Source organism: Tauraco erythrolophus, chromosome 24 (assembly GCF_009769465.1).
Source record: "Tauraco erythrolophus isolate bTauEry1 chromosome 24, bTauEry1.pri, whole genome shotgun sequence".
Lineage (NCBI taxonomy): Eukaryota > Metazoa > Chordata > Aves > Musophagiformes > Musophagidae > Tauraco > Tauraco erythrolophus.
The window spans coordinates 6126394-6136998 of NC_141488.1; the positions used below are offsets into that span (position 1 = coordinate 6126394).

General features: G+C 59.3%; 3 protein-coding genes across 3 annotated transcripts; 2 read left to right on the plus strand and 1 right to left on the minus strand.

Annotated features, from left to right (window-relative positions):
- The first annotated feature begins 53 nt into the window (after window positions 1-53).
- BSDC1 (BSD domain containing 1) lies at window positions 54-7764 on the plus strand. The gene is made up of 11 exons (XM_086626184.1): window positions 54-93; window positions 459-519; window positions 1073-1189; window positions 1804-1974; window positions 2091-2145; window positions 2503-2618; window positions 2990-3058; window positions 3265-3346; window positions 3537-4076; window positions 5059-5162; window positions 5720-7764. The coding sequence occupies exons 1-11, from the start codon at window positions 83-85 to the stop codon at window positions 5750-5752; spliced, it is 1359 nt and encodes a 452-aa protein (XP_086482310.1). The 5' UTR covers window positions 54-82; the 3' UTR covers window positions 5753-7764.
- Window positions 7765-8044: 280 nt separating this feature from the next.
- TSSK3 (testis specific serine kinase 3) lies at window positions 8045-9253 on the minus strand. The gene is made up of 2 exons (XM_009979961.2): window positions 9109-9253; window positions 8045-8706 (listed from the first exon to the last, which is right to left on the minus strand). The coding sequence occupies exons 1-2, from the start codon at window positions 9251-9253 to the stop codon at window positions 8045-8047; spliced, it is 807 nt and encodes a 268-aa protein (XP_009978263.1).
- A 353-nt stretch (window positions 9254-9606) lies between these two features.
- FAM229A (family with sequence similarity 229 member A) lies at window positions 9607-10224 on the plus strand. The gene is made up of 2 exons (XM_086625901.1): window positions 9607-9725; window positions 10122-10224. Exons 1-2 carry the CDS (start codon window positions 9607-9609, stop codon window positions 10222-10224), a joined length of 222 nt encoding a protein of 73 aa, XP_086482027.1.
- Window positions 10225-10605: the final 381 nt, after the last annotated feature.

Sequence of the window (10605 nt, forward strand, 5' to 3'; positions counted from 1 at the left end):
GCGCCGAGCGGAGTCACCGCCCGCGGAGGCGGGGCCCGCGGGGTGAGGGGTCGGTAAATAGCGGTGACGTCAGGCCGCCAAGATGGCGGAGGGGTGAGTTTGGTGGTGCTGGGGTGGGCGGCGGGAGAGGGGCCGGTCCCGGTCCCGGGGGGGCGGCGGGAGAGGGGCCGGTCCCGGTCCCGGTCCCGGTCTGGGGGGGCAGCGGGAGAGGGGCCGGGGCCGCGGGGTGGGCGGAGGAGGGGGCCGGGGCTCGCAGCCGGTCCCGGGAGACAGCGAGAGAGGGACCGATCCGGTCCGGGAGGGCGGGTGAGGGGCCGGTCCCGGTCCCGGGGGGAGGCGCGGGGTGGGCGGGGGAGCGGGCCGTGGCCCGTGGCGGGGCCGAGGCCGGTGCCCGGTGCTGGTGCTCGGTGCCCGTGCCCGGCCCGGCCCGGCCCGGCCTGACGCGCGTGTCCGCGCAGGGAGGACGCGGGCTGGTGGCGGAGCTGGCTGCAGCAGAGCTACCAGGCCGTCAAGGAGAAGGTAAGAGGCGCCGGGCCGAGCCGGGGGGGCGGCCCCGGGACCCGCAGCGCGGGGCTCGGCGTGGGAGGGAGCCGCGACGCCGGCACCGGAGCCTCTCGCCGTAGCGACTGGCCGAGTCTGGAGCGCAGCCCGCGACCCCGGACTGTGTTAGAACTCCGGGAACGGGGACGGGAGCGCTGCGCCGGGATCTCCCGGCTCAGGGCGGCAGCGATGGGAAAATCCCACCCGAGCAGGGAGGGCAGTGCCCGCAGCATCACTCTCTGATGTGTGGCAGCATCACTCACGTTAATCGTACACGAAACTCTGGGCAAGGCTTTTCCTAACCCGTGCTTTTTCTGTCTTAGCTTAAAAAACCTCCACTGTAGCATGTTTTGGCCGTAGCTGCCTCCCATTGCCCTGATTGTTTCAGTCTTGCCCATTGCACCAGTTGGGGTAAGGGCTCAGCGGCGTTAAAGGCTCTCGCGCTTTGATCTTTGTAATGTGCCAGGCGTTCCCAGCATGGCTTTGCTGGAGAGCAAAAAGATGAGACAATCCATCTGTCGTCTTTTTCCAGTCCACAGAAGCTTTGGAGTTCATGAAGCGGGACCTGGCTGAGTTCACTCAAGTGGTGCAGCATGACACAGCCTGCACTATCGCTGCCACGGCCAGCGTGGTCAAGGACAAGCTGGCAGTGAGTACGGGAATCAGTCGGGTTTCCTGTCACAGAAGGCAAAGCGGGGTGAATTAGCTTCCAAGGACATAATCCTCTGGACAAACCCCGGCGTACAACCACGAGCTTCAGGTGTCAGACTCTCTCCCTGCTGCAGGTTTGGTGCCAAGCAATGCGTGGTGTTTCCTTGCTGTGGTGGTGAGGAGCCCCTGGAGATAAGTGGAGACGAGCTCCCTGTGCTTTCCCTCTCCCAGTGTGCCGCGTGGGTGGGATACTGGCAGAGTCACTGTAGTACGACATGGGATCTCTGCAGAAGCTGTCAGCCTCAGCTGCTGCTGTGACAGTGCAACCCCCAAAACAGCCAGTCCCCAAACCTGGCTGGGTTCTTGCTGGCAAAGCCTGACTTCAGTTCCCAACAAAACTGTTACAAGGCCTGCCTGTCTCACGGCCACTGGAGGCTAGTGCCTGCCACCACACCTCTCTCCTAGCCCAGCCCTGGCCACACAATCGCCGTGTTAGCACTTTTTTGTAGGGAGCTACACCCTGCTTCCTTGAAGGAGCCTATCCAGAAAAGACTGACCAGTCCTGCTGCTGCAGCCACTGTTACTTATACCGTGCTGCTTTTTCTCTTCAAGAGGACAGAAGGTTCCTCAGGTGCGACTGAAAAGGTGAGGAAAGGACTCTCCGACTTCCTGGGCGTCATCTCAGACACATTTGCTCCCTCGCCGGATAAGACCATTGACTGCGATGTCATAACATTGATGGCAACACCCACAGGTACCACAGAGCCCTACGACAGTGCCAAGGTGAGTGCCCCATTCTGGACCTTCTCTCTGGGGTGCAGAGTCCCAAGCCCTGTCCTCTGGGGGCTCTGCTGCTGTTCCTGCACTGATGGCTCTGCCCTGTGCATCTTCTCCTGCAGGCTCGCCTCTACAGCCTCCAGTCAGACCCAGCCACCTACTGCAACGAACCCGATGGTATGGGAGGGCTGGCCTTTGCGTGGGGTCTGTGGGGTGTCCCGGATTGCTCAGAGCTTCGCCAGTGAGCCTGTAGACTGTAGATGGGGTGACGGTTTATGGCGAGCGGATCTGTCTGTTGCACTGCGGACCAGCTTAGCCAGGGTTTAAATTGCCGCTGCGGCTGGTGCCACGTGGCCTTGTACTGGCAGAGGACCCACAATGCAAGGTGGTCTCAGAGACCCATGTCTCCCTCCTTCTTTGCCACTTGCTTACCCCAGCTGGTGTGGTCTGTAGCATCTTTCCAGTGAAACTTCCCCAAACTGCCCCTGTTCTGTTTGTGCCAAGGAGTGTTATCTCTGTTCTTGTCCCGTACAGGCCCTGCTGAGCTCCTTGAGGCCTGGCTGGCTCAGTTCAACCTAGAGGAGAAGAAAGGGGAGATAGCAGAGCTGCTGGCCACCAGCCCTTCCATCCGGGCTCTCTACACCAAAATGGTAAAGCCCTGCCTGGCTCCTGTAGCGGGCAAGTTCTGACTTGGAATAAGGTGCAGGGAAGCCCTGAGCTGCTTGGGCCCTGGAGCTGGTGGTAGAAAGGGTTGTGGTTGCACAGTAAACTGGCACAGGGATATTAGGCAGCATATTTTATTCTTCTTCCCTGCTTGTTTCTCACGGCCCTGGAACAGAAGTTCCTCTGTAGCTGTCTGATGTGTGTCTGAGCATCTGCCAGCACGTACCTGAGGTTTGGACCCAAGTCTGTGCACCTGCAGACACAAGTACCTTGCGCAGGGTGTGAGGGTAGCTGCGAGGCTCGGGAGGAGAGAGGAGCTCTCTGAAGCGACTCGTGGTGTTTCCCATGTCACTCCCAGGTCCCTGTGGCTGTTTCCCATTCTGAATTCTGGCAGCGCTACTTCTATAAAGTGCATCGCCTGGAGCAGGTAGGTCAGGAGGTGGGTGTCTCCCCCGGTGGGTGGGCACTCCAGCGAAGGAGCTCTCTGATCCAGACCCATGAGGCAGAAGATCCTTTTCCTGGAAGAGGAGGGCTCTGGGCTGCCTTGTCTGTGTCCTTGTTGCTGACACTGAAGTGCCTTGGGGAGGAAAGGACTGGGGATGTGAGCGGCCACTGATGGTGAATTCCCTGCAGGATGAAGCCCGGAGGGAGGCTCTGAAGCAGCGAGCGGAGCAGAGCATTCACCAAGAGGAGCCAGGCTGGGAAGAGGATGAAGGTGGGTCAGATGGTTGGGGATCTGTGGGAGGGCTTGTGCAGGCCTTGGCGGGTCTCAGTTAGAGAGGGTGGTGGCTCCTCTTTGCTCCCACAAATTCAGCTCCCAGCCCAGCTGCAGCCAGCCCTGCTGCACTGTCAGCTGCTGCTGTACTTGCTGAAACATCTCTCGCTTCTCTTCTGCCTTCCTACAGAGGAGTTCTTGGGCATGTCACCCCTGCCTTGTGCAAACATGAAATTTCCAGAAGCAGCAGAGAAAGAATCTGCCCCTGCAGCCCTGGCGGGAAGCCACCCCACTGCTCACCAGGGACCCTCAGAGGAAAGCTGGGCCGTCCTCCCTCCGGAGCTGGCCCCGGCAGAGGGGAGCCCCTCTGAGAGCAGTGAGAGCATCTCCCTTGTGACTCAGATTGCAAACCCTGCCTCTGTGCCTGCCGCGCAGCTACAGACTGGAGTACAACCAGCTGGGACCAGAGACCTCTCCCAGAGGCTGCTGGAGGCCACCTTGGAAGAGCAGAGCTGCCTGCCAAAGCCCTCAGAACCTGGTCATCCTTCTGCACCTGCCCGGGAGTCAGCAGCATCCTCAGAGCAACCTGCTGTTCCAGAGCTCAAGGAGGTGGAGAGCAAAGCCCAGGGCAGGACAGAGACTCTGAAAGAGGAAGGACCAACAGATTTACGAGTCTTCGAGCTGAACTCGGATAGTGGGAAATCCACTCCCTCCAACAATGGCAAGAAAGGTGCGTATATGGGGCCAGCACGGGACCTGGAGACCTTCTGCTGGGGGTGGCAGCTTTTGGGGAAGGGGCCTGATTTTGTGATGATGGAGGAGGAGAAAAGGGGGGTTGCCAAAATCACCCAGGAAAGTTAGATCCGAAGACTGTCTAATGGCCAAAACCAAAGCGGAAGCAAATCCTCATGCTGTCGGGCAGGGTCAAGTGGGTCATATCAGATGGTGACACCCTGCTCTCACTATCCCATTCATGGTGCTCCCTCAGGAGAGCGGAGGGTGAGACCCCTCCAGGACCCTGAGGAGGGACCTGTCGCAGCTCTGGTTGACGCTGTTTACAGACCTCTCATTGCAGGAGATTCTGCCTTCAGCAGAGCCTGCTGCAGGTCTCCCAGAATAATGTTTGTGTTGGTTATCAGATTATAAAGCCACTGGAAGCAACCAGAGATCCAGCAAGGTGGCCAAGTGTCATGAACTTGGTCTGTGTTGAGCAGTATCAGATCAGGAAATCGAAAGTCAGCAGCTGAACGGGGGTAGACCCTTGGTCCATGGCCTCCTGAGTGCCTGTGGTCTGTGTAGGATAAGTGGTGCTTCCTTCCCTTAGGAGTGTCCCTGCTGCTCCTCTGCCCCAGGAGGTTGGCCTTTCTGTTAGGGACTGTGACAGTCCCCATATCTAAGTCACTCCTGTCATTCCTCATCTGTTGTGTTTTCGGTGGGACTGAGGTGTGAGACCTCCTGGTTCTCACAGGCTGGAGGAGAACATGTTTCAGCATCCACCTCTCCCACTTGTTCTGAACCAGCCCTCGCTGCCAGGAGAGTGTGGTTCGGTCTGGTTGGGAATGGGGGTGGCTTTCTTGGGCAGGCTGTGGTAGATCCGAGCCCCATGAGTGCCAGGGCTCTGGGAGCCTGCTTGGGCAGCTGCTTGCTTTTGCCAGAGTGGCTGGAGAGCACGTGCGGCTCTGATGGCTCAGGGGTGACGTTTGTGTTTACAGGCTCCAGCACGGATATCAGTGAGGACTGGGAAAAAGACTTCGATTTGGACATGACTGAAGAGGAGGTGCAGCTGGCGCTCTCGAAGGTGGAAGTGTCTGGGGAGGTGAGTCAAGGGGGAGGTGCTTGCTCCAACAGGCAAGAAGGTCACTCCGAGAAACCATCAGCAGCTCCTTGGGGTGATGCTGTGTGAGCTCCGATTGCCCTGGGACACGGAGAGAGCCCGCAGTGCCTCAGCAGGAGGGCGAATCCCTTGGCTTGAGCTCTGCTTCCAGCCCCGGTGCCGGAGCCAAGGCTGGGCAGCACGGTGCAGCAGGATGGGGCTGCTGCTGGCCTGGCAGGGCAGCGCTGCAGCAGGCAGCTGCCTGCCCAGAGCAGCTGGCAGGAGAGTTCCCAAAGGCATGTCTCGCTGTTTGGGGCACTGGCTTAGCTTGGGATCTCACCCTGGGAGTCACAGGTGTTAGCTGGAGCAGAGAGGGGCTGTTTGGAACGAGCAGGCAGGTTCCCCAGGGGAGCAGAGCAGGCAGATCCTGTCGTGAGGGTGTGGGAGCATGAGGATGTGTCAGGCTGGGTGCTGACTCGGGTGCCCTGGGCAGGAGGATCTGTTGCCAGGTGGCTGCTGAGTTACAGAAACAAACTGAGGGATGTTACTTTTGTTTGCAGCTGGAAGATGAGGAGTGGGAAGACTGGGAATAAACTTGACTGCTTCCAGTGTGTGTCACAGGCTCATTTCCACCATCGAATGTGAATTAAATCGCGGACCGGCTGTTCCTTCGTGTGTAACTGTGCTGGGGATTGCAGTTCCAGGCTGGAGGAGTTTCATTCCTGCTAAATCCTGTGGGCAACTCAAGCGATCCCGAAGGAGGAGGAAGCAGGAGTTCACTCATCCACTTAGCTGCCAGGGAGCCCATCTTCTCAGTAGGTCCTAGAGACTGGCCAAGCCAGAACTGCCCGAAAGCGTCGGGCAGGGGCAGGTGGGACCCAGCGAGGGGCCCTCAGGGTGAGCTGGGCACTCGGGCACCTGGCAGGATCGCTTGGTGCTGCCAGGCTGGTGGTTTGCTTGCGTGCGCGCACTTGATCTGCAGTGCTGCAGTTCAGAGGCTCTGGGATGCCAGCTGTGCCCGCTCTCTCGCTGCTCCACACTGCTGGCCACCCCGTCCCTGGAGAAAGCCCTTGTGCAGGGAGCGGCAGGGGGCTGGATGCTGCAGGAGGAGCCCCTCCTGCCGTTGTTGCAAAGAAAGGCAGTTGGCTTGTGGCATCGGCCCAAAGCTGGGCTATGCTGGAAGGAGCCAACCTCCCTGCCAAACCCTGAGCTTCTGCCTGGCTTGTCGTCTTGGAAGCTTTTTTTAACGGAAACTCCTGTTTCCTGCTGCAAGAGCAGCAGCAGCTCCTCTGAGAGCCAAGGCCTGCTGCTTTCGCCTTTGCAGCTGCCATGTCTTCCTCTGCTGGGTTTTGTGTACTTCTAGTTAAGGTTCCCAAGCAAAGTGCTTGTGGCTTGCTCTCACTTGAGCCCTTCTGGGCAGGTGGTGGTTGGGGTCACCCTGGGGCGCAGAACCCCTCCTTTGTGGTGCCCAGGTCAGCCCTTGCTAAGCCCCAGCCTGGCCCACTGACCACTTTAACCTCTGCCTTGGCACCGAGGCTCGGCCCTTTCCTCTCCCAGCCCCGGGGGGAGGCAGGAGTGCCCAAGCGTGGGTAGTACCTAGTGTCTGAGGCTGTCTGCTCACTCCTCCAACTCCTCTTGTGTGCCACCTCACCAGGCCCCACGGCCACCGGGGTCACCAGCCTCACTGTGCTTGCTTGGCTTCCTTCACCTAAGCCCCCTGTGACTGCTGGCAACGCTTCCTGCAGCCCCCCAGCCCCTCTTTTGGGGACAGTTCCCTTCTAATGGCACGAGATGCTCCTCAGTGGATGTTGCTAATACTCCCTTATCCTACAGAGACCGAGCTGTCGCTGTGCCTCTGCCCTTCTGGGCGGTGGTTTTACACATGCCACCTTTGTCCTGCCCCTTCCAGGGCTGCTTCACTGGAGCTGTGGGTTTCCTTCTTGTTTTGGATGGGATTAACCTACCTGCACTTGGAGGAGTTGGGTTTTTGGGTTTGGGTTGTGGCTTTGATTTTTTTTTTTTTTTCCCCCCTCCTTTGGGGGGATTCTCAAATGCAGCTGCACGCACAGGTGGATCGGTGGCAGGGGGGACTTGGGGCGCTTATGCCAGGGAATGTCTGTCCCACAAACCCCACAAGGGCCAGAGGCTGAGCAGCAACTCTCCTCCCACTTGATGTCCAGTGGGCCCAGCAGAGCCTCTGAAATGTGCTGCAGCCTCACTCTGTCCTGGGCTCCAATCCACCTGTAGCAGGAAAGCCTGTTGTGGGTGGATGACACCGGTGGCAGGGTGGGCTGGCTCGTGGCTCTGTTCCCTTGGGATTTGTGAGTCATGGCTGGATCCCTGGGCCTGCAGCAGAGCTCCAAGGGTGCAGTGCTCTCATCTGTGTCACTTTTTTGGTTTTTTTTTTTTTCTTTAGTCAAATTAACCATTTGGTTGTCTGTGCAATATTCTCTGTTCTGAACTATTCCGCATCTCCCTGAGCCTTTTCTAGCTGGGGTGAAAACCAGGAACAATTCTAACAGCTGGTAGTTTTGTAACGATGACTTTCTCCAAACCTTTTACAGACTTGCAGTTAACAGCAATTAAAGGAATTCTACAGAGTCTCTGCCTGTGTCGGGTGGTTTTATTTCCGTTGCCTGCGGGATGGAGGGGTCTGCGTGTCAGCTGCTTTACATTTCCCTTTCCTCCCACCCACCTCGGGGGAGATTTACTTAACTTGGAGGTGGACCTGCACTGCCCCAGCCTGCTCAGAGCTCGTCTCTGCCCAGTTTCCCCCCCACCAAGGGCTTTGAGAGAGCCGAGAAAAATACGCAAATATGAAACAGACCATTTATCACTGTTTTAGAAACAATCTCTTCCTTTGGGGAGAGCGGGGTGAGCCCTTCTCAGGGGTTAGTCAGCCATGGGTGTCTGCTGACCCCCTCGATGGAGGGTCTCAGGGTCATGTCTGGTTCCAGGAGCATTTTCAGGAGGTTCTGGCACTTATTGGAGATCCCCAGGTGCCCGGGGACAGAGATACCTCTCTGCTGCTCGTGCAGCATCTTAGGGATGTTGGTGTCGTCGAAGGGCAGGCGGGCACAGAGCAGGGCGTAGAGGATGACGCCCATGCTCCAGATATCCCCTTTGCAGCTGTCATGGGGCATGCCCTGCAGCACCTCGGGTGCCGCGTAGGCTGTGCTGCCGCAGAAGGTCCAGCTCAGCTCCTGGCGGCCTTTGGGGAGCCACTTGGCGAAGCCGAAATCCGTCAGCTTCAAGGTGTTGCCCTGCAGCAGGGCATTCTCACATTTTAGATCGCGATGGGCCACCCCGCAGCTGTGGCAGTACCGGATGGCCTCGACCAGCTGGTGGAAGAGTGCCCTGGCATGCAGCTCGGGCAGGGGACCTTTGTGGACCACGTAGTCAAAGATGTCCCCACCCTCTGCCAGCTCCATCACGAGGCAGATCTTCCCCTCTGCAGATTCCAGCATCTCGTGCACGCGGATGATGTTGCTGTGTTTCAGGTGTGTGACGATCTGGAGCTCCCGGGGCAGGAATCTCTGAATAAACTCTGTCGAGAAAGGAGGTGGCTTTGTTCATGGGGATGTCCCTGAGCTGCTGGCTCTGGGCACCGCTCTGGGACTCGGTAGAGGGGATGAGTAGAGGGAGGGAAGGTTGTTCCTGGGATGTCTCGTTCCTTCTGGCCTGGCACCGTTTCCCAAGGGATCAAGGGGAGATGCTGGGTTCTGCCAGCGCTTTGCCATCCTTGCAGTCACAGGGGCGGCCACCTAAACAGATCTTAATCCTCGGGCCATGGTGCCTGGGCTGTTCTGCTGGACCCCCTGGCACTGCACACTCCCCTACCGTCTGCTCTCAGCTGGTCAGTCTGGGAAACTAGTTTTCTGCTGGGAATTAAAAGCCTCCAGGAAGGGACAGTGCCTCAGCCTGGAGCTCTTTCAGGCTCAACTCTTACCTTCTGGGCTGTCCTTCTTGTCGATTATTTTAATGGCCACTTTCTTCCGGTGCCTTTGGGAAAAAGCCTCCTTCACTTTGGAGTACGTCCCCTCCCCGATGGTCCTGCCGAGCCGGTAGCCGTTGACGAGCAAAAACGCCTCCATGTCCTCGCGGGGGTTGGTACCCGTCGGCTCTCAGTTCATCCCGCAGAGACCGCGAGAGCATCTCAGTGCCTGGAGGGCACCCACAGCACCCAGGTGCGACACGGAACCACCTTTCAAAACCCGGGGGTGCCATTGTGATGTAACCGGTGTCAGTCCGGTGGCGGGTGCGCAGTGAGGTGGGGACGGGCTGGAACATCCTCTTGGTGAGTGGGGGCTCTTGGGGTGGGCGGTGCGGAGGTTGCAGGGCTGGCTGGGGACCCCCCGTGTTCCCCCCGGGGTTTGACCATCTCTGGGGGGCCTGTGCTCACCCGGCTCACCCACCTGCTCCGATCAGACGCATCCAGGGCCTGGACATGAGCTTCCAGTGGGCACCACAGGCTCGGAGGTTTCCCATCGAGGCAGGTGACTGTCCCAGCTCAGCTGTGCTTCCGGAAAGACAGGAGCCGATAGATGCGGAGCAGCCTGTGGGAAGGTAAGGGGGGTCAGGACACCCTGTGAGGTGCAGGATCTTGCCCTGGCACAGCCACGCCGTGTCCTGATCACACAGACCAAGTCCCTGCTCTGGCAGACGCAGCTTATTTTACTCCCAGAAGCATTGACTGATGGCTGGGCACCTCCTTGCTCCGGGACGGGGCAGGCTGGCTCCCTGCTTGCCTGCCCTCTGCTGCCAGCAGGCTTTAGTGGGGCAGGGAGTGTCCTGGGATGTGCCATGCTGTGCCATCCTGTATCATGCCATGCCATGCAGTGCCATGCCACACCATGCTGGCCCGTGTCATGCCAGGCCATGCTGTGTCGTGCTGTGCCACGCCGTGCTGTGTCACGCCATGCTGTGCCATGCCTCCGGGTTCACACTGCTCTCTCCCCGCAGGCAGCTGCGGCGATGCCCCGGCAGCCACCGCCTGACGCTGCCCAACGTCCCCATTGACGTGTTCATTGCCAGGGGAGGCAGCCGCAGGCCTCGCATCGTCTGATCGCCCCCGTGCCAGCACCGCACCGGCCGCAGCCAGCCCGGAGCTGCGGAGCTGCCATGGGCACCAACCGATGACGCGCTTTGGAATAAAAATCATCTTAGAGCCTTTCGGTGCCCAAAGCCCGTGTGGTGTGTCGGCCATGGCGGGTCGTGGGGCAAGAGGGGACACGAGGGAATGGGACACGATGGGCGGGCATGAGGGAACGGGACATGAATGACGGGACATCCCGGGACGGGACACGATGGGATGGGACACGATGGGTGGACACGAGGGAATGGGACATGAGGGAATGGGACGCGAATGACGGGACATCCTGGGATGGGACACGACGGGGCGGGACACGAGGGAACGGGATGCGAACGACGGGACATCCCGGGACGG